The sequence below is a fragment of the Microtus pennsylvanicus genome, chromosome 4 (genome assembly GCF_037038515.1).
Source record: "Microtus pennsylvanicus isolate mMicPen1 chromosome 4, mMicPen1.hap1, whole genome shotgun sequence".
NCBI lineage: Eukaryota > Metazoa > Chordata > Mammalia > Rodentia > Cricetidae > Microtus > Microtus pennsylvanicus.
The window spans coordinates 144044679-144068840 of NC_134582.1; the positions used below are offsets into that span (position 1 = coordinate 144044679).

The window sequence follows — 24162 nt, forward strand, 5'->3', positions numbered from 1 at the left end:
ACTGACACAGAAACATTTTAGTCTAGGGGGACAGCACTGTAATGGTTTGAATGCAAAATGCTCCCCACAGGCACATAAGCTGAACACTTGGTCTCTCCTGGAAGCTGTTCTTTGGAGCCAATAGAAACTGTGAGCTAACTAGCAGAAATGGGTCACTGAGAGGGGCTTTAAAAGTTGTATTCATCCATTCTTCCATTGAAGGGCATCTAGGTTGTTTCCAGGCTATCACAAACAATGCTGCTATGAACATCGTAGAGCATATACTTTTGTTGTATGATAAGGCCTCTCTTGGGTATATTCCCAAGAGTGGTATTGCTGGGTCCAGGGGTAAGTTGATCCCAAATTTCCTGAGAAACTGCCATACTGCTTTCCAAAGTGGTTGCACAAGTTTGCATTCCCACCAGCAATGGATGAGTGTACCCCTTTCTCCACAGCCTCTCCAGCAAAGGCTATCATTGGTGTTTTTTATTTTAGCCATTCTGACAGGTGTAAGATGGTATCTTAAAGTTGTCTTGCAAGGAACTCAGGACTGCGAGGGGTGCACCCACACACTGAGACAATGGGGATGTTCTACTGGGAACTCACTAAGGCCAGCTGGCCTGGGTCTGGAAAAGCCTGGGATTAAACCGGACTCTCTGAACATAGCGGACAATGAGGACTACTGACAACTCAAGAACAATGGCAATGGGTTTCTGATCCTACTGCACGCACTGGCTTTGTGGGAGCCTAGGCAGTTTGGATGCTCAACTTACTAGACCTGGATGGAGGTGGGGGTTCCTTGGACTTCCCACAGGACAGGGAACCCTGATTGCTTTTCGGGCTGGGGGGGGGGACTTAATTGGGGGAGGGGGAGGGAAACGGGAGGCGGTGGCGGGGAAGAGACCGAAATCTTTAATAAATAAATAAATTTAAAAAAAAAGTTGTATTCACCTTGGGTTCATGTACAGGCTTTCTGCTTCCTGTCTGCTACTGTGATTTGGCGAGCTGCCTCAAGCTCCCATCAACACCAACTGAACTGATCCTGCTGCCAAGCCTTCCTTGGCACATTAGACTGAAATCCCCCAAAACTGTGAACCTAGAAAAATACCCTCTCCTAAGTTGTTTCGGCAGGATATTTTGTCACAAGTAAAGTAACTAGTGCAATGAGGGTAGAGTGCATTGACAATGAGGAAAAACTTGGATGGAAAGACAGACATTAAGATGGAGTCTAACATGGTTACTTAATGTTTCCTACTCATGGCAAGTGTCATTTGTGGGAAATCAGGGAGAAAGGGTCTGCGTTATATAATCAAGATCACAGGAACAATGACGAGAAGGATAACATATCCCCACATGCAAGATGTGAGACAGAGAGAGTTGAAAATGTAGCTGATCAAGATAGTGAGGTCATATGGCAGTTTAGGGTTCCTGGAAGCCACTGGAACCACTCTTTGAGGTTTAAGCCAATTTTATAAAATTTCTCCTGAAGAAAGTAAGCAGAACACTGCAACCCATCCTCCATGACCCTAGCAACCAGAGCACATCCCTTTAGCAGAAGCTGACTTCAGCTGACAGAGTTTACAGCTTCTGCATGCAATTCTGTGCATTTATTTGGTTCTCATTGGAGCAAAGATGCTGTGGAAAGACCAGTGCTGAGTTCAGATGCAGTGTTAGAAAACAGTTAATTTCCCCTTCATTAAACCTCCAAAGGAGAAGCCATTTACACCAACTAATCTGCAAAGCCAGACAGCAGCAAAGCAGGCAGAAGGCGAATACCAGAGGAAAGGGAGCAAGCAAAGAGTTGTGCTGTGGAAGTGGGAAAGCAAGTCTCACACTCGAGTGGGACATCCTTCAGCTTGATTGATGGCAGGAGATGGTATTTTGACATGCCATATGATGTATTCTTACTCCTTACTAGTTCTAGACTCCATTATTGTTGTTGTTGTTATTTGATTGGTTATTGGGTGTTTTACAGCCATTGAGGCCTTTCCTTTATTTAAGCCAAAAGACTGAAGTGAAGATAATGCCTTGCCAGAAACAGAAGACAGAATGGCATCCAGAAGAAAGAGCTCAGCTCATCTTGGAGTTTTGAACTGTGTTTTCAAAATCATGACCGCACACAAATAGTAATCTACCAAACTGGACTCTCGGGATACAGTAGGTTTCTTTGACTTCTTAGTTACTATATAAGGAAGCAAATTTTGCAGTATGTGTCTCAGTGAAAGAGACAGAAAGCTATTGAACAGAATTTCTGCCACACAGAGGAAGGTTAAATCCCTCTGTTGGGGAAGGAAATGTCCAAGAATACAAGTACAGAAGGAAGTAAGACTGTGCCTGAGAGTTTGGCCCACTTTGGAGCTTGGAGAAATGAGAAGTGGGTAAGGATAGCTTCTCAGAGAAAGCATCATACTCTGCAAGACTAAGGAAGACTGCTGACCAATAAGCTCAGGGCAGTGCTTAAGTCCTTAGGCATGGTTCTGTATGGGTGGGAACATTTCTTGGATTCTTAGGAGGGTGTACAACAATGAGAAGGCCCAGACCTAAGAAGAGCCTGAAGTCCTAGGGTCAGATAGCTGTAAGGAGAAACATTTCTGTGGTGCTGACCTCCTTTGTTTGCTTCTTTTTAAATTTTATTTATGTGTATGGGCATTCGTCCCACACACATGCCTGGCAGCAGACGGTGACAGAGCAGCCGTCGGATATCCTGGAACTGGAATGGAGTTATAGACAGTTGTGAACTGCCATGAGAGTGCAGAGAATCAAACCTGAGTCCTCTGGAATAACAGTAGCCAGTGCTCTCAACTCCTGAGCCATCTCTCCAGCCCATTAGTTGTGCTTTTTGTTATTGTGTGTTTGTGTGTTTGGTGTGCATTTGCTTTTGTTTATTTTTTTAAGATAGTCTATCCCAAGTTGTCCTTGAAGTCTCAGTTCCTCTGACTCAGCCTCCTGATGCTGCAAGTGCACACCACCACCATTCCCAAATGGACAGGAAACTCTTGACTAGGATCCATGAGAGGGATTCCAGACACCACCATGGTACTAGTCATTGACTCCAGAGCCCAACAGTGGGCAGCAGCCAACACTGCAGAATACCTGTGAGCAACGGAGTATCATTGCTTCCAAAGGGATCATTGGGTGGCTTAAGTCAGGAAACATGGCCTGTCTGTCTCTTTCCATAGTTACTATAGCAATGCCCTCCTCACAGAGAGGGTTAAGGAAGGACAGAACTGGAGAGAAGGGAGAAATGCTGAGAGTGCAGCATTGGATTAAGTGAGCTAAGTGCAGAGAGGGTCCACGTGCCTATTATCTTAAAGGAAGTTACACAATCTTTTCACCTCTAGGTAAATATATGTGAATAGATACATATATACTGAGCATACATACATATACTTTGATATATATGCACATGTAAATATACACATATGGTATATATGATCTATACATATATATCACAGTATTGTAGAGTATATTTAAAAAAGAGTAATGGAGGGGATACCTGGCCAGGGTTGAAATGAGAGTGGATGGAGGGAAGAGAAGCCATGGACATGTGAGTTCTGTTACTAGATGCCGGGACTGTGTGATAAACAGGAATGAAAGGAGGCTTTTTCTGGTACTTCTGAGGGATTCTTTTGCACCTTCTCTGAAACAAAAATCCTCTGCTGAAAGGGCAAGAGTAAGACCCGTCCCTGCTTTGAGGAAGGTGTGAACATATTATCAACACAGGAGAATGTTGGCCACACCTCAGCAAAGTCAGTCTGGCTCTGACAGGCCCTCTGAGCAAGAGCTGTGTTAGGACTCTGAGGAGATAGACCATGAGTCTTGGCTTACCACAGCTGTCTCAAACATCTGTCCCACACATTCACAACACATAAGCAGAGACGAAAACACTCCCCTTTCCCTTACACCTTCCAGTTTGTTATTTTAGTTCATAATTAGTTCAGTTTAAGGAACAGCCCAAACAAACTGACCTCACAGATTAAAAGCACTTGCTTGTCTTCTGTTTTACATCAGCGTCAGCTTCAAACAAGACAGAATAATTGCAGTGATCTCTTAATGTTTTACCCCTTGCACTGAAGATTAAGAAGAACTGTCGAAACGTGGGAAAATCAAAAACATAAAACAGCCCCCCTTCCCCACACAGCATCTCTTTAGCGGCAAACTTGGGGTCTGACTGAGACATTCTCTATGCACAGTGTTCAGGCAGGTCTCGGCTTGGCTGGGACATGTTTCTCTGCAAATGGAAAGGTGTGATGTGTAAGACTGTAAAAGCACACAACGGCTTATGCAAGTGGGTTGTCCTCATCTAGAACTGCATGCCTGTCAGTTTGCATTACATCATCGTATAAACTGCACAAACACTGACGTTCACCTCGCACCAAAGAAGTATCACTCTGAGACGCAGCACAGGCCTTGGAGAGGCTCTTGGCTTCTGGATTCTTCTTCTCTTAGTACAAGAAAACCAATAAAAATAGATTAGGTAAATAAATATATAAGATAGATGAGAGAAAGAGAGAGAGATGATAGCTAGATGAATAGATAGATAGATAGATAGATAGATAGATAGATAGATAGATAGATAGATAGATAGAGATAGATAGATAGAGAGAGAGATAGATAGAGATAGATAGATAGATAGATAGATAGATAGATAGATAGATAGATAGATAGATAGATAGATAGATAGATAGATAGATAGATGAATTAACGAAATAAGGAACGTACCAGTTTGTGCACAGAGTTGCGGAAACCTTGCTCATATCCTTCAGGACCATGTGACTGTCACACAATGAGGGTTCCAGTGGTGTTTTAGGACATCTTGGTTAATGGTGAGTTTGTTGTGAGACTTCATTGTCATTCCCAAATTAAGACTATACTTTCTTAAATGCCTACTTTGCACTCCGAGGGCATCTGGGAAATAAAGATACACTAGCCTGACTGCAGTTGCTTAAGTGGGCATCTGCTCAGGCTGCTGCAACAAAATCCTTAGGCTGCAGAATTTATAAACAACAGACACTTATTGCTCACAGTTCTGAAAGCTGGGTGGTCTGCCAATGAAGCCCTAGAAGATTTGGTGTCTGGTCAGGGTTTCTTGCCAAGGCATAGTGCCTTCCATGTGTTCTCCTACACAAAAGGGCAGAGAGACTGCAGGCTCCCCAGAGCCTCTTTTATAAGGGTACCAACCTTAGTCACTCTTCAAAGGTCCAAGCTTTAATTCCATTATCTTGAAACTGCAGATTCAGCACGTGACTCTTGGAGAAACAATACTCACTGGGGCTCTTGTCTAATGACTCAGCAAATGTGAAACCATTGACATGTTTAGTAGGAGCCCCACATAGACTTTATGTGTGGGTTTATCTCGAATTTACTGACACTGCTGGTAAGAACACTCCAAAGTATCTTTTTTTATTGTAGATTTGAATAGCTCATTTTAAAAAATACTATTCCGGACACAGGCAAGCACAGGTGTAGTTTAGTAACATGAGATTTCATTTTACTTAGGTTATACCACCCCCTATCTACTACTACTACTACACCTACTAACAATGCATTTATTAGCCTGACACCTTTACCTGCATCAAGCTGCCTGTACACCCTACTCCTAACAATGTAAAAGGTAGCTCCTTCCTTAGAAACTTTTTCTTAATGTCCCTTTTCTGCTCAAAACATCCTGCAACATATCCAGGAACTAAGGGTAATAATTCAGCCTGAGCCAGTTGTGGGTGCATGGCAGTTAGGCAACTGTTTCTCTAAGTGAACTTTCAGGGAAAACGCCATATTTTCTCTGTTGACCATCTTATGCCTGTGTGTAATTGTATGTGCATATGATTAAAATCACATGCACCATGGGAAAGGGCATACGCAGTAAAGAAAGACTTACGCAACCCAAACCTGCCAATCAAAAGAGACCCACCTATACCATGCCTGTTTGCAACCAACTTCTCCTTCTCCTCGTGGACCTCATCAGGAGGCTCTTACAGTGCATCTGATCTGTGCTATCACTTTTCTTTTGGATAAGTTCCTTGTGCTTTGTAATCTGTGCACATCAATTCTTTGAAAAAGGCATTAGGAACCTGGAAACGCTTGGCCCAGCCAACTATGCACTAGCAACATTTCCAAACTGCAGTTGAAATTCTGGTATATAACCAAAAGACTATGAAGCTGGGTCCTGAATAGACAATTGTGTACTTATGTACAGCCATTCACAATAGCCCAAATGCTGGGACCAGCCACTGAGATCATCAATAGACAAAGAAGTAAACAAAATGTGTTTTATGCACACACTAGGATATTACTCAGCTTTGTATTAGAAGAAAATTTGCACACATGTTACAATATGGGAGAATCTGTAATCCATTCTGCTAGATGAAATAAGCCAGAAATAATAGGAAAAATTCTATGCATTCTACCTTCTATAAGCACTGGGAACCAGAAAGCCAATATATCTGATACATTTTATATTTGAATGTGAATTTCTCTTGAATAACAGTAACAGCACGCTGACAGGGAGAAGCCATTTATTTGTCTTCTCCAGTCTCCAAATCTCTACCTCTTTGTTCTCCCAGACATGGAGGATGAAAGCTATTTGGCATCATAGCAGTAGTATTAAAAAAAAAAAACAAGGAACAAAACCAAAACCTGCCTTCTTACTGCCTTTCTCTGATTTGGATTACTTGCCAAATCTCGTTCTGGTAGATGCTGAAGCCTGTAATTGCTAACATATCTTTTGGCGTCAACCAGTCTTTTTTCTAGAGTGATTAAGAGTTGCTTTTCCCCCCTTTTTTGTTTATTTTTGAGACAGGGATTTTCTGTAGCTTGGGAGCCTGTCCTGGAACTAGCTCTTATAGACCAGGCTGGCCTTGAATTTACAGAGATCTGCCTCTGCCTTCTGAGTGCTGGGATTAAAGGTGTGCGCCACCACCGCTCAGCTTTTAAGCATCAGTTCTCTTCCACACATCCACAAACACACATTTATGAAGTAATCCTTATGGATAAGATAGCCAGGATAAGCCTTTAGAGCCTTAAAGTCTACCCAAGCCGTCCTGATATACTAAAAGTATATCTCTTTGCAGCTAATAGGTTAAGATTGCATAAAGTGGAGAGAGAATAGCTCGTGTTTGTCCTGACAGATTCACTAAAGAATGTGTTGGTTTTATTTGGAACTTTGAAAATAGTGGATCAGGAACACAAGAAGTTCATCTTGCTTGTGATTTCCAATCAGCTGTGGTGATTACAACAGAAACAAAATTGAAATATTGATTTTACATTTCTCAATTACACAAAATAAAGCATAAAATACTTTTAGAACTGGAGAAGTCTTTTGTCAGAAAAAATGAGAATGGAAATGAGATGCAGAGGTTAGAGTGGAGAAAACAAAAGTTGGGATGAGAGGGGATTGAGGAAGCAATTTGAGCATAATGAAGCAGTGGGAAGCAAACCCACCATATCTTAAAGGAAGATGAAGTCTTCGGGCCTTACTAGATATGTTCTATAGTCTGTATATTTTGGTTGATAATATACATAAATAGAACATTTAAAGAGGTCAACATAATATTGTTCATCTTGGATATCTACAGAATAAACAAAATCAGTCAAAATCATTTTCTATTGACTAAAACAACAACATTGTATGAGTGATCTATCAGAGATCCTTCTTGTTATTTCACAATTACATTCTTCTACGATATTAAAATAGAGTTCAGGGATGGATGTGTAGCTTGCTTGGCAGACATGCTGACTTAGCATCCATGAAACCTGGGGTTCAGTCCCCAGCATCACACACACTGGGTGTGGTTGCATGCTCATAATCTCAGCACAAGGAAAATGGAGCAAGGAGGTTTAGAGGTTCAAAGTCACCCTAAGCTAGATACTAAATCTGAGGTAACCTGGGATACAAGAGAGAGAGAGAGAGAGACAGAAAGTGAATGAATGAACTTGCAATGGTTTGTCCTGTCTCTTTAAGAGCAAACCCCTCCCACTCTCTCCCCTGCCCACTGCTGAGGGATGCAGATCTTCCTTTGGCTTCCAGTATGAGCTCTTTCCCTTTCTGTTTCTCTCCCAAAGAGACAGCTGCTGCCATGGCTCCCTTCCTCTATCCCCTTCTCTCCCCCCCTTTGGTGTAGGAGGGTCTTTTGTCTATGTGTTACTTTCATTGGTTAAATAAAGAGACTGCCTTGGTCTAGTTGATAGGGTGAACTCAGGTAGGTGGGGAAGACAGAACAGAATTCTGGGAGGAAGAAAGCAGAGTGAAAGAGAGCCGCCCACCATGAAGCTGCCAGGTCAGACATGCTGAATCTCTCCCGGTAAGCCACAGTCACGTGGTGACACACAGATTATTAGAAATGGGTTGAATCAAGATGTGAGAGTTAGCCAAAAAGAGGCTAGAGCGAATGGCACAGGCAGCAATTTTATTAATACAGATCTCCATGTGATTATTTTGGGCGGCTGGGAGCTGGGCAGTACAAAAAGCAGCCCGCACCTCTTACTACATCTCTCTCTCTCTCTCTCTCTCTCTCTCTCTCTCTCTCTCTCTGTTTCTCTCTCTTTGTTCTTTCCTCTTCTTCCCTTTCCTCTTTCCCCTCCTCTCCATAACACACAAAATAAATATCCAACCTCACTCTGCATAGCATGCCTATCCTTGTCTCTGTTTCTTACCCACCTGGCTCCCTGCGCCGGACCTGCCACTGGGGACCTGCAGCCTTTTTTTTAAAAATTTTATTTATTTATTTATTTATTTATTTATTTATTTATTATGTATACAATATTCTGTCTGTGTGTATGCCTGCAGGCCAGAAGAGGGCACCAGACCTTGTTACAGATGGTTGTGAGCCACCATGTGGTTTCTGGGAATTAAAGTCAGAACCTTTGGAAGAGCAGGCAATGCTCTTAACCTCTGAGCCATCGCTCCAGCCCCCTGCAGCCTTTTATTACAGAATGAATGTGAATACCTAAGTTTAACTATAAGACAAATAAATGGCAAAATTAACAGTCTGACCACTTCGGGATGTCTTAGTTGCACTAAGCCAGTTTTGTGATTTAAAACTCTTCCAAATGGGTGTTTTGTAGATAGCTCCAGGGAATGTCTCCATACCCAGAGGTATATGAACAACACAAATTGGACTTATTGGGTCATAGACTAAAATAAGAGCACACAATGTTTAGGGTAGATCTGGGAAGTGGTAAGGGGAGGAGATGGGGTGAATATTATACAGATATATGAAATCCTTAAAGAATTCATAAAATTATTTTTTTGGTTCTATTCGAGACAGAGTTTCTCTATGAAGCTTTAGAGCCTGTCCTGGAATTCACTCTATAGACCATGCTGGCCTTTAACTCACAGAGATCTGCCTGCTTCTGTCTCATGCATGCTGGGATTAAAGGCGTGTGCCACCAATACCTGGCCATTAAAATATTTTTAAAAGCTAAGCATGACATGATTAGTGAAACATACACACACACACACACACACACACACAAAGAGAGAGAGAGAGAGAGATCTTTTATTTATTTACAGGATTTTTTTTGTTTTTTTTTTTTTTTTAGAATTTCACACATGGTAAAGTTACTATTTTCAACATCTCAATTCTTTTTACAGGCAATTAGTGGCTTCTGAGAGAGGGAGAGTCAGGTTTCTTCCAGAGTAGGTTATCCAGTCCCTAAACACATGTACATATTGAGTAGCACTAGAAGTATTCATGATGCTGTGTTGTTAATTAAATAATATAAATTATTTAATAATTTAAATCATATCCAATGTTAAATATGAATTATGTTTCCATACATTAATATTTCATATTAAATGTAAAAATATAAAATATAAATAATTATTATTTATTATATAATGAAAGGTCATTGTTTTGAAAGAGGATGGAGATGGGAGGGTACCAGAGGAGCTGGATGGGAGGAATGAGAGTAGAAATGATGTAAATACATAATGTATACAGTATTCATGTAAAATTCTCAAAAATTATCAGAAAAAAACAATTATTTTATGTATATACTCTATATTTTGTTTGTAAATTCAGGCTATCCCCTTTGAAGTTGATGTTCAGTGACTGAAGAAATGGCCCAGCCATTAAGAGTGCTTGCTACTCTTCTAGAGGATTGCAGTTCAGTTTTCAGCATTCACGCAGGGCTATTCACAGCCACCTTCAACTCCTACCAGGTCCAAGGAAGCTAACACCCTCTTTGGGCCTCCTCAGGCACCTACATGCACATACACACACACACACACACAAAAAAAAAAAAAAATACAGGAAACAAATCAGTTCTGTCTATCATGTAGGATGCATGTAGGTTTATAATTTGCTGTATAAATTTCAAGGTCTTTTCTCTTTGTGACTAAATAGATACACTTATATATTGTTTATTAATTTTGTTATCTGGCAGTTTTGTACATGTATGTGAATCTCCCTCCTAGCCCAGTCAGCCCTCCGTCATTTCTAAAATCTTGTAAAAACAGAATAGAACCTTTTTGTTCATTGTGCATGATTGTGTGTGGGAAAGTGGGGAGAATCCTGCCACAGTGACTATGTAGAGGTCAAAGGACAACTTGTGAGACTCAGTTTTCTTCTTCCGCCATGTGCGTCCCTAGTAGTAAACTTGGGTCATCAGGCTTCGTAGCACCTTTACCCACTGAGCATTATCTTAGGCTCATGACTTAAAATCAATCAATCAAGCAAGCAAGCAAACAAACAAAACCCCTTGCAGTATATATATGCTTCAGATCCTGTTTTGAAATTTAATAATATATTTTGAAAAACTTCCTATGGGATTATCACTCATAGACACACTTTCCGTGTGTGGTTGGACTGCACAAGAAGGAACCAAAGCTTCTCAGCATTTCTGTTACCATGTACCTAGCTTGTTATCATATAACTAACTTTTTATTGTATACCTAGCTTGCTAGTCAACGTTCCAGCACTACAACAAGTATCTAGGAAAAATTAAATTTTAAAGAGAAAAGGTTTACCTTGTTAGTTGTAGGCCATTATCAATCGGTCCCCGTGCTTTAGGCCTCTAAGAAGGCAGAACATGATGGTGGTACCATGTGGCGGAGCAAAACACACAGAATTATAAAGTCTTGGAATGCCTTACTGGGTGTTCTTATTTTGATAGTCACTTCCACTGAGATATAAGGAATCTATTTTATTGTCTCCTGCATGTTAATCAAGATTAAAAGAACCCAATACTGAAATACTGGCTCAAGAGGTAAAGGTGCATGTTGCTTGACCTGATGGCTAAAGTACATTTCCCAAGACGCTCCACAGGTGCCTCCAACCTCCATATCTCCATCACGGTACATACCCCACCATGAAAGAAATAAACTATGCAATATAGTTTAAATATCTAACCTGAATATAGTAGCACCAGAGTAGAACCAACACTTTCTAGTTTATTCTCATTTAGAAAGAGAGTGCTGTTTTTACTCTTCAGTACACTTGGACCATTGGTTTGAGAACGTTTGTTGAATTTGAAGTAGTGAAGTGTTTAACACATGATTTTCTTAATATGAATTTCAGTAATGAGCATAGGTTATTCCTATCCCAAATTTTCATGGAATGAAATTAGAGTAAGCAGTTAAACTATTTGGACTGGGAAATTTTATCTTATTGACCTAATACATCAAGTAAAGGGGAAAAAAGGACGTCTTTGCTCTTCTAAACAACCAAGATTCTTCTTAAGTGGAAATGCATTGTCCATGTAGTTTTAAATCACAATCTCTCAGTTCTGTATGAATGCTTTAGAGATACATCAGTAACACCAGTCTATGAGGAAGCAGAACTCAAGAGGCAGTGCCCTAAGAGAACTGTCAATTTATTTTTAGAACACAGAAAATGTTTAAAAAGAAACAAATTATTTTTAGCGCAAGTCATTCCGATAACAGTAAATTATGACTGGGAAAGGTGGAAGATCATGGCTACGGTTTCCCAAAGGAAATCTAATTAAAATTCCTTCCACCTTAAACCCCTTCCAAACTGAAGAAGCCGGAGGGCGTATTGTGTTCTCTATACATACTGTTAAAATAAAGCCTAAAAAGGAAACTTATCATAAAAAACACAGAGAATTAAAGTCTTCACTAGCACAAAATAAATATCACAAAACCCTCATCCATAGAAAGGAAAATCAAACCTATAAATATTTTCACTGCATATACTTGCTGACCAGGGGAGGGGCTGATCAGCCTCATCCACGTCATCTGAAAACTGAGGGTGCTTTGCAGGCTTTGACATTTTTCTAGTAAAACCAGCATTTTCTATAACCCCATTTTACAAAGTAAGCCCAACATTGGCCTTTGAGATCAACATCATATTCTGAAAGGCGTTACACTGCTGGTGATTTGTTTACTTAGAAAACACGTAAGAAAATCTGAATACTGCTTTTATCCATTTCTAAGTGTGCGGCGTCTTTAAAATGGCTCTATTGCTTCTAAAACAAATGCTATGAGCACCATAAAACACAATCCTCCTGTCAGTATTCACACGTCCCCTCCCTTCACCATTATTTTTTTTTTTATCTTGCTTCCCTTCGATTCCAGAGACACAAGAATATTTTAAGACCCAAAGCTGATGGTGAACTTTTGAGGTCACTGTAGTAACAACCTAACGATCATTCATTTCCTGTAGTTATCACAACTCACTGCCCCTAGGTGATTTTTAATGCTGTCAAACAAAAGTGGTTACTGTGAAACCTTTAGAAATATCTATCTGGAACTGACAGGCACGCTTTACTCTGTAAAGTTAGTCCTTAGGATTAGTGCTGCTTCCTTCTTTGCAGAATTCTCCTTTATATTCTCCTTCAAAAGCAGAGAAGAAAATGGGTTTTTATAAGACTTTAGAAATCCCAGAAGCACTGGCCTTTTTACCGGAACCTCTGCCGTTGCTCATCTCGCACAGGCTATTTACATTGAATTCAGTTAAGTTTATGCTTTTCTCCAAAGGATGACATATACGGTGTCTAATATTTCTTCAATAAAACGACCTTGCCTGCTTGCTAAAGCATTCTCTGGGGGAGATCCTTGGCTCTCCGAGCTGACACAAACGAAGCTGTTTTTCTGGCGAGTGTTAGATGGTTGGGACAGTTAGTTCCCAAACATTTCAGAACACAGAGGTTACATATGTGATTTTTAAAAGTGTGTTCTAATGTTTCTTAGCCTGATATAGGGCGACTAATCCTTTGTAGCCACTTTTTAAAAAGTACTTCATGTGCTAGAAATCCGTTCAGAAATTCGGAGTGATTGGATGTGCAGTAATATTCTTTACATCAGCATAAATAATTTCAATAAAAGTGTCGGTGACTCTCTCTGAGGGAGATGAAACATATCGTCGTTTACACTCGGTGTGTCCCAAAGTAAAAGGACCCCTTGTCCTTGCGGTTTGCATGTCACCATGTGGTGACAGTTGCACATTATTGTCTTGGGTCTTTGATGGTACAGGAGAAGTTTGGGATGACCTCAGAATGCTCCTGCTAAGAGCAGCTGCTTAGGCTGAATTCTATTTAATAATCATTTGTGAAATCAGCACATCTCCTCAGAACTCTCCTGTGGTTTGCAAGCGATCAAGCAGACCGAGCCGTAAGCACAGGACAGCCAGATCGGTTTAGCATAAGAGGCATTCTGAAGGCATTCACGGGTGCGTCTGGAACCACACACTGGAGAAAAGCTATAGTTTTTATTAAAATCATTGCCGATGCAAAAGTGGAGTTGAACTATATAAATAATGTATACATTTACCCTCAAATTATTGGAAAATTATCACAAATTTATTGGTTTTATATTTCATTACATATTTACTTTTCATAAAATAGAAGAAAAAGATTCTTGTGATTTTAAAGGAAAAATATTTCTGTCTTAGTCTATGTGATTTTTGTTTAGACTGTTTGAAGGACTGGTTAATAAATGCTTCTTGACTCTGTCTTCCTGACAGAGGGAGTGGTATGACCTTGTTATTTGGTAGTTTGTGTGGGTTCACATTTCAAGTATATCTCGCCTTTTCTGTAGCCAGAGCCAATCTGCGGATATTAGATATACAGCCGGCAGCAGCTTCCTGGAGATCCTGGTCTGGAGACCCGACCATATCCAATAGAAGCTGTCACACACCAAGTGGGAGGAGAGAAAAGAAGAAAACCATTAATCCAAAGACATAGCTAGGCTATAGAAATAAGTTAAAACAGCATGCATTTTAAAGAAGCAACAGAGGGGCTAGGTAGACAGCTCTGTGGTTAAGAATTCTTACTGTGTAACCATGAGGACCCAAATGTGGATCTCCAGAACCCATGTAATTCTAGGCATGGCCTCTTGTGCCTGTAATCTCAACAGTGGGCAGCAGATAGCATCATTGAAACGGTGAGTTCCAGGTTCAAAGGAATAGGCTGAGAGTAATGAAACAGGACAGCAGACATACTTCTCTGCCCTCGGCAGCCACACACAGAGACATACACATGTATGAGAAACCCCATTCGAGTGAATGCACAGGCTTACATAGGGCCGGAATTCCTTGTATGTTCTTACCGCTTCAATGCAATAGGTCTCCTTCTGGTGTCTCTCTGGCAAGCTTTTAGCCTTTCCACAAACCAGCAGCCTATTATCTCTAGATACCTGGCACATCTTCTTATACTCAATATCCCTGAGATTAAAGTTTGGTTCACCTAAGAGAGTGATTTCCTAATCCCTCAGTCCCTCAGTAGACTGCCCCCAATGCCAAGAAGTTTGTGTACTCTACCTTCAGTGTAGACAGCAAGGTCCCATTCCCCACTTGCTTTGCCTTAACTGATACCACTCCTCTACTTAAAGTACCCTCTCGCCTTCTTCTATGACTTTGTAACTTTTATTCACTTTTAAAGAAGTTTATTTTCTTCCGTATCCACACAACTGTCCCACAAAGCCACAACTGATTTTCATCAAGCAAAGAGCCATTCCTGCCACTTGGGGCTGTGGCAGTTGACTCAAGTGTCTACAACACTTGGGCACTTAGCCTTCCCATAGCTATCGGGTCCTTGTTTTCTGTCTGCTAGACTGTAAACACAGAAGGAAATTTATGATATCAACATAGTGCGTATAGAGATCAGATGCCAAGTAAATGCCAAATAAACTGACTAGAACTTCTTAAAGCTAGCAGATATAACTCAGTAAGACGTTTTAAAAGTTAATTAGATTCTAGATTTTCTACACAGAAGTACTGGAATACAAATGTGGATAATGCCAGGAAATGAAGATGACTCTATCAGCAAAGACTATCAAAAAAAAAAAAAAAAGAAGCATTGTGGGACGGGCCACCTATGCCACACTTGTGATTCTGGATTGTATTCTCACAAAAGAAATTATTCAATCATTTTAATTAGGAGAGTGACATGGCCACCTCTGTATTTTTAGAAAGTTTCCTTTCATGGCAGTGTTCAGACTGTGGACTACAGGGAGAGGGTGCTCAAGGGTATGGCTTACTTCAGAGGAGACAAGGAGTGAAAAGGGGGAGGTGCGACAAAGAAGGAACTAATTCAATGGCCATTCAGGGAAGAAATATAGAATCGCATGGTGCAAGAAACACTGGTTACCCAAAGCGAAAATAAAAGTGGTACTCTCGCATCATTCATAAGCACCAACCCAGGTGGATTTATGCCTTATGAGAATTAAAAATATGTAAAAAATTTACAGATTGTATATAAGGACATCTGGAACAGACTGGAGTATTGAAGGTCATCTGGTCTCTCTGTTCCTTGACCTTCACATCTCTTTAGCCCCCCATCTCTTGCGTCACACTCTGGCTCTCATTTTTTCAACACAACTCTCTGGCTGCGGAGTCTTCCATTATGACATGGCAGGTCCATAGCAGCTGATTGTTTTTATCACGAATACTGGCCTCTTGGTTTCAATAGTCCATGCTCTTTGGCTTGGTCTCCACAGGCAGGCTCTGCAGTCGTTTTTTTATTAGCTTCTTAAAATTCCTGACAAGACAGTCACTCAGGAAAGTCAGTTTTTCACATAACCAGCTTTCACTCCAGAATGATCAATTGTGTTCAAGCCTGGCAGGAGGTAGTATATAAACAGTAAGACAAATCCTCTGTAAATCCAACCACGGTGGGTTCTTCCACTGCCTAGCAAGCTAAACCTGTCTTTTTCTCTTCTTGGTTCCCTTTATCATGCTTCTCAGAGTCTATTTCGGGTCTTCATTCTTCAATCTCTCCACCTAGCAGCCATAGTCTCAACATATGACCTAGGGGAACTCTGACACTCCACAGAAGCCACAACGTAGGAGCAGCTCTTCAAACTACAACCCGAGTGGTACCTCATCACAGCGCTGCCACCTCCGCTCCAGTTAGGGCACAGGTCTTTCCCATGTTCCAAGGCCTTTGTTACACTTCTATTCTTTATTCAGTTCCTTCTCTTTAGGATATTTTGCTATCAGATGCTCCATGTCTGTGACCTCTTTCTTCTCAATGGTTCTTTCTATCTTCTTTTAAATGTGGTTTGGGTAGATTATATGACTCAGAGGGTAAAGGCCTGATGTTCTGAGCTTGAGCCCCAGGACCTAGAAAGGGAAAGAGGGAGTGGGAAGAAAGAAGGAAGAAGGAGGAAGGAAGGAAGAAGGATAAAGGAGGGAGGGAAGGTGGAAGGAAAAGAGGAAGAAAGAACGGAAGAAGGAGAAGGAAGAAGGAGGAAGGGAGGAAAGGGGCTTTCATTTGTTTCTTAGTTATCTGGCTTCTTTGCAGACTGTACTTCCAATCAGGACTGGACCACCAAGCACTTTGAAGATAACACATTTGCTCAGCACACCCAGTGCCCAGCCCAGAGCTAGAGCTCTGTAAATGGTATTCATTTGGTGATTACTTCACCCACTTCCAGGACTGCTTGATTTGCTGGAGGCTAGCCCTGGCCGATGAGGGAGGAAAGAGAAAGAAGGAATTTTAGTTTAGTCTGGCTCTTCCAGCACGTGTTTCAGGATCCTGCTATCGAATCCCATGACCCAGGCTTCTCTGGACATCTGCCGTTGCTTCCTTGCCAGGCTCCCTTGGAAAGGAAACCCTTGATCTGATGCCTGTCAGAATCAAACACACATTTAGCTTCTCCTCCCTCAGCCCACATTGTTGTCTGTAGTCCCCTTCGGGCTCTCAAGAATCAACTGTGTTTATTAACAAACCCTGAACACCCGTTACACAATTCCTAAAGAAACCAATGAATTGTGAGGGAGGCTCCTTTAAAAGGTTTGGAAGGTGAGCATCTGCCCATTCACAAACTTTATGTTAGATGTCTCATCCAGGCTAGTGCCCTTCATGGGACTCTGAGTAATTTTTTTTTATAGCCAACAATGCAGCAGGGCGACTGCTTCTCTTTAGGCAATTCAGTTTGCCTAAGTTCTTACATAAAGCATGCCACTTAGCTCTATATCCAGGAAGAATGCATACTGATATTTTTGCTAAAAGAACTTCATAAACTACTGTTTTAAAAGTCTAACCCAGACTGGGATAGCTCAAGCAGTAAAGTGCTTGCCTTGCATATAAATCTGAGCTCAGTCACCTGAACCTGGGTTTTTGTTTATTTATGTTTTGTGTTTTGAAGAGTTGGACATGTACTCCCAGCACTGGGGAGGTAGGGACAGTGGGATCCCTGGGGCTAAATAGTCAGTCAACCTGACTTACTCCTATTTGGCAAGTTCCAGCCCAGTTAGAGGCTCTGTCTCAAAAACAAAGTAGACAATGCCTAAAGACATTGTCTGTTGCTATCCTTTGGCTTCCAAGCACTCTCTCTCTCTCTCTAAAAAAAAAAACAGAGTTAACGAGGAAAAACATAGTGCATGTGGTGGGTTGTGCTTCCTTAAATTTACCTTGCATGTCTCTCTGGCACCAGATCTATAGGTGACCTAATGTTTGCATAATGTGAATGGTTTTATTAGTTACCACGTTGCTATGTGCCAGGCACACCGTGACTTTACCAATAAAAGTAGCCTGCACTGTTCATTTTACTAAGCTAGGAACATTCTCAAACAAGAGCATAGAGTGGCAAGTTCAGAATTTTCTCTCTACTAAGGATATGAACATCCTGGTATTTGAGAGAGGGCCGCATCCTAACCACTAGGCCACTTGGCAGTGCCCTGATTGATATCTAAGAGGCGCTCTAAGGACACGTTTGGTTTAGCTGTACGACTGAATCCACTGTTTTCCTGGAACCTAATTGTACTCTATTGTCAGTGGTAACATGTCTTGCTGTGTGAGACATGCTGGCTGGGCCCAGACTGTTTTACAGACTGAGCAAGGACCTGTTCTTCCCCCAAGCTTCCATGTGAACAATGTGGACCCATGTACATGCCTTGGTTTGGAATCGGTCTCTGGGCTATGTTTTCATTTTTCTAAGAGCTTCACAAACAAACCCACTTGGGAGGAATGCTTTAAAGTTAGGATAAGTAGCCACAAGTCAGCAACTTTGCCCTGGATTTGGTGAGCCAACCGTTAACAAAGAGCAGTGCCTGTTCTCACATCACGAGGCCAGAGCGCCAGGAGAAGGCAGTTTACAATCTTTCGTGATAATTATACTTAAAAAGCAGGGGTTTCCCTTGGAGAGCAGATGCAAATTGGGCATGAGTAACATGGAGTCCGTATAGCTCTTTTTGCTGTATGTATTTTTGATCTACCGACTTTTTCCAACTATAAAGGCATTTTTAATATTATGAGGGGGGGAAAACACCTCAGGTTTCATTTTTTGAAGTGTTTGTTCCTTTCAAAAGCTTTGCTCTTTTTAATCATCCCCTCCCCCAAACACACCCAAGGACTTTACATTTATGGGGAGTTTCATATATACACCGAAAGAAAAGCAGCCTCTTTGCTTTAAAACTTAATTGCACAGAGCACTTTTAAACATCATTCAAACACATAACGTTTTACAGCTTGGCCTGAACAAGGACGTGGGAGGCCACAATGGGTGGCTTGTGGATTGGCATGGAGGACTGCGAACACTTCCTTTAGTGCAGAAGGCTTTGATCTTGAGGCTGTGCCCTGAGTATACAACTGTGACCTGTGGCTCACATCTCTTGAAAGGTGAGACTTCGGTAGCTTGGGAACCAACCAGTGCCTGCATCCAATTTTACTTTCGTATTTAACAGTTCACGGCTTTATGCTGTGTTTCAGTTGTATGAAACATATGGACTCATTTGAATGATAACACACTTTCTTGTACACATTGTTTGGATGAGTAGGGTCTGGAAAAAAAGGGGGGTTTAATTACAGCTGGGTGAGATCCAAAGTACCTGTGTATACACACGGCACAGGATTTTCCAGCAGGATCCTAAGTGTCCAGAGCTGATTTGACTCTTTTTCTGTTGAGGACACGGCACATTAATGACCACCTCTGCTTGCAAAGTGGCTATTCATCCGGCCTGGGCCTAGCTGTTGTTTCAGCCAAAGCTCCACCACAGTCAGACTCTGAGCCTGGCTAATTCAATTCAGATGACACTGTACCCGAACTCAGGTCTTCACAATACATTGTTCTGTTGCAGGCTGGGACAGAAATGGAAATGTCGGTTCTGTTTGGCTGTTGTAGAGAGGCTTGTGGACCCTGCTCTTGCCTGGCGTCTGTTTTTCCACAGCTGACAAAGGAGCACGCCATGTACTATGGATTGAATGTCTGCTCCAAAACTCATGTTGAAAAGTAATCCTTATGGTGAGGCATTAAAAGGGTAGAAATTTAATCCATGGTATTTAGAGGCAGGAGGTAATTAAGGTTAAATGAGGCCATACGGGTGTGGCCCTAATCCAATGGGACTGTGGCTCTATGAGTAGAGGAGTGACCTGAATTAAGGGTCTTTATCTTACCATGTGATGTCCTCTTTGCCTTGGGGCTTTGCTGCCAGTCCTCACCAGCAAGACCAGCTTCACCAAATTCTGTTTCCCAATATGGAATTTTCCAGCCTTCATAATTATTCTTTATAAGTTACTCTGTCTGTGATGTTTTATTATAGTAACAGAAAATAGACTAAGTATATGTTTATGTGACCTGAGATGTACATTTACAAGTTGAAAGTAAATGCCACTTTTATTGAACTGGTGTCCTTCCTCTCCAGCCATCTGCTCACATTTGAGTAAGTTTGTTTTGGGGATTTTCCTCCCTAATTTTGGGGTAAGGGAGAGCGAATGTTATGTAGTTATTTCTTTCAGTTGAAATCCTCTCTCCTAGAGGAAGAAAGGAGCTCATGACTCAGGAAGCTCAATCAAACTACAAAGCTTAGAAAAGTGCAGAAAGTTGTGAGAGTCATAAACATCCCCCTCAAGTCTGGACCTGCAGTGGAGGGTGCTGCAAGTCTTACTGAGCCCCAGAGGTGCAGCTTTTATGAGTCGTCACCCAGGTTGGATGACCCTTCTGAGGAGGCAGCTGCTGTTTAGCCTACCAAGCTCCTATAAAGAGCCCCAGTTAATCCATTCTCTCACACTGGACTTTAATGTAATCATTTCTCTGATTGGACATCCATGTCTTCTCTGGGGTAAATATGTTTCCCTGGGGAAAGTCACACAGCAGTTGGGGTTGAGAAAAGATCTATGCAGCCCAGACTGGTCTTGAACTTGAAAACCTCCTGCCACAGCCTCTCCAGTGCTGGAATTACAGCTGTCCTCCAATGTGCCTGGCGCTATACTGCTTTGTTCAGGTGTCTCAGCAGAAAGCTTTTGTGTCCAGACACTAAGACGTGAGGTCAACCTGCTGGATCTGTATAGCAAGGAGTAGAACTGGGATCCATACAAGAAACAGTGACCTCGAAGGAACACTACGGATGGGGAATGGTTTGATTGCTACTTGGGTGAGGAGAAAGCAACTCCGCTCCATGCTGCTTAGTAGAGAAAGAGGTTTTGGCAATCTATATGTGCTCCATTTGTGTTGGCATTTGAAATACCTTCAAGTTTCTCCTCAAATTGTCTTTGTGTTGTGTAAAGTATGTCTGTACAGATAATATTTTCTTGACTAAAAATATAAAGGAAAGATAGGATAAGTTTTTTAGAATTGCATTCTATTGGACAGATCAAATTCCAGTGACATAGACTTTTGGTGGAAATGGTCCCATAGACGATGTAGTGCTTGTCTGAGTTGATGCTGGCTCTGTTGTCTCAGTTTGAAGCCTGGCTTTAAGTTCTTCTAACTGTGCATGGCCTGGAGCCGCTCTCTAAGACTCATTGTGCTACCAGTAAGATTAGAATCTGCCAGGTACTTTCCTGATAGGATGTGGGGATTAAATCCAACACTGAGCACTAAGTGCTGTATCATGAACTCACAAATGCAATTCTAAACAATTTTATCCTGTCTTCCCAGTGTGGCTGTTTTCTGAAGCTGGAAGATGTGAAGCAAAAAGACTAACACTTTGCAGAGTTTGGTAGTACTTAACTACAGCCCTAGCACTCCAGAGACTGAAGTAAGAGGACCACGAGTTCAAGGCCAGCCTGGTTCATAAGGTAAAACCCTGTCTCAAAAACCTAAAACAGAAACTTAAAATAGTGATTAAAATTCTTTGCCAGGGATCTATTTTCTTTTCCCAACTAAGAAATGTAAGTCTAATTATATTGAAAATTAAGACAATAATGTCCTGTAAAGTAATTACAAGTTGAAATGCCAAACTTAGCAATCTTTATATTGATAAAAATAGACTATTAAATTCTTATTCAAGTTAGTTTCCTCTAAGTTGGTCCCTAATCCCAAGGATGTTTCATTGGTGAATAGAGGCGTTAAGTACATGGTAGTAATGAACTGATCTCTCTGGGATGGGAAACAGGAGTTTAAACAATAGGTAAGTGTTAAGATTTTAAATACAGGCGACACTTGGTATCTCCTTGTTTCAATGTCAATTCCATTGCTGTGAAGTTGTTTTTTTGTTCTTTTGGTTTGACTGTAATGTCGCTGTCTCCATTGAATGTTATAGAATCATTCTATTTTCTTTGTACCTGTGTTCTAAAATGTCATTATCGTATTGGACTTTTGTTGCTGGGGCAAAATGCCAGCACCACAATGTAAAGAGAATGATTTTTGGTCCATAGTCTTTGGCTCTGTTGCTTCTGGACCATGGTCAAGGCTGATCATTATGGTGAAGGAAGCATAGGACAGACATGTCTTAACTTATGGTGGATAGGAGGAAGACAGACTAAGGGTTTGAATGAGACACAATACCCAAGAACATATTCCCAGTGACCTTCTTCCTCTAGCTGTGCGCCACCTCCCAAAGTTTTCCAGGATATCCCGAGTCCCTGCCCATTTCAGTCTCTGCGGTGCACTGACACTGGCTCCTTTCCTTTCCTGCTTACGCCTTCATAATTTTGCTGTCCTTTTGGGAGACAGCTTCTTAAACTTTACTCTTCAGCTCTGAATATTTTTTTGTGTCCTGAATATTTTTTTTAAGCAAAAACAGAAGCTTTTTCTAGCTTCATAGAGACAATGGCTTTTGCTCACACTAAGGATGCTAACAACTGAACTTTCTCTTCCCTCGGTCATGCTCTGCTTATTTCCATCCACTTCAGTCTCTGTCACATTCACTGCATGACTAAAACTCTGAGCTGATATTTTGGCTGGTTGGCTTTCTGCTCTGCTCCAGAGTGATCTAGGGTTCTGGAGCTCCTCATTTGTGTTCTTCAGGTAGTCGTTAACTTGATGGTAGTTGGAATGCAGTTTTTACTTGCTAGCCGATTCATGAATGCTGGCTGGAGATTCATCTTCCCCTTCCACGGGTGTGGGATGTCTTAGTTTCCACACGCAGCACACAGTCCCTCTTTCTAGTCAGCTGCTGATTGGGGTAGGGTTATAACTCAGCCCACACCCTCTGTCCTCCTGGAAACACCAAGCACTGTTAGTTCCTATGTGCTCCTAGGCATCCCTGCTGTACACTGCTTCTACTGCCCGCTGTTGATTGGTTTGTTTTGATTCCTTGGGTCTGCTAGACAGTGGCCACTCAGCAATCTGAACATCAGCTCAGCGTGTTTGTTTCTCTGTTCCCTTTGTTCTTGTTTCCTTCGCAGCCCTCCGATTCAGCAGCCCTCCGATTCAGCCTTCCCCTATTGGTCCAGATCTTTGTTTTGCTTCAGCTTTATTTGTTAGGTTCCTTGGATCTAACACTTATAGACTTTAGCAGAAATTCTGATTAGATTCAGGAAGTTAATTTACTGCTTTATGTAGAATGTCCCACAGGTTTCCACAGACACAAAGGAACATGTCCCGATACTACTACAGGTCTACTGGCCACATTGCACCTGGGTTAGACATTGAATGTCTATGTGGTTTTCTGTGTCCTTTTTAAGATCAATCTCATGAGACTGTTTAAATATGTGTGAGATGGTGTGTGTGTGTGTGTGTATGAAATATCATTGTGTGACTCCTTCAAAGTTTAAGCTTCCAGTATTAAACTCAATTCTTAGATACTTCTTTGACTGCTTGACATCTCTACTAAGATACAAAAAAAATGGCACCTCCAATTTCACATGGACGACACTAAAGCCTCTACCCTTCTACATAAACTCTGACATCCCATGGCTTCCTTATCTGCACTGAAGCCAATTCATTTCCCCAGTTGTTTGAACTGGAAATTGTGGAATATCTTTGACTCCTCTCTTTGTGTTATAGCCTTTACTTAAGCCATGAACAAAACCTGTTGGGTCTACTTTGAAAGCATACCCCAAGTCTGACCTCTTCTCGTGAGCTCCACGGGTGTGGTCTGAGCTATGATACCCTCTTGCCTGAACCTGTTGATTAGGCCAAGCCTTAGCATACAAAGAAGACCCGGCGCTAATTTCAGAGGTACAGCCTAGAGAAAACACCTCAGAATGCAGGAGGGGCTTTCCTCCTTTCAAGCACAGAAGGCAGAGTAATAAAAGAGACTCTGAAATGAACGCCTGCCTTAGGAATGGTGACAGGCTCACTGGGTGCATTAACCACACTCATCAGACTTCGTGCCTGGCAGCAGATGTCCAATACAAAACAAATTCAATTTTGTAGACTTTTTGTCTCATTGCTTTCATAGGGAATTTTTGTCTTATTGGTCTTTTGTTTATGTGGTATGGTTTCTGATTTTGTATTTTTGTACATTTTTTGTCTGTGGGGTGTGTGTGTTTCTTTTTTTAATTCTGGGGTGTTCATTTATTTGCCTTTTATTTTCTGGAGAGAGAGAGAGAAAAGGCATGGAGTTGGTTGGTGGGGAGATGAGGAGGATCTGGAAGGAGTTGGGGGAGAGGAAACCA

At 41.5% G+C, this 24162-nt stretch overlaps 1 protein-coding gene across 1 annotated transcript in view; it reads right to left on the reverse strand.

The window, feature by feature from the left end:
• Positions 1 to 13720: 13720 nt before the first annotated feature.
• The window catches only part of Odad2 (outer dynein arm docking complex subunit 2), a 154721-nt gene continuing 144279 nt past the window's right edge, over positions 13721 to 24162 (reverse strand). Inside the window, exon 21 of the mRNA XM_075971115.1 lies at positions 13721 to 14063. Within this exon, the coding sequence (XP_075827230.1) occupies positions 13950 to 14063 (114 nt within the window). The 3' untranslated portion in view covers positions 13721 to 13949. The remainder of the gene's footprint in view (positions 14064 to 24162) is intronic.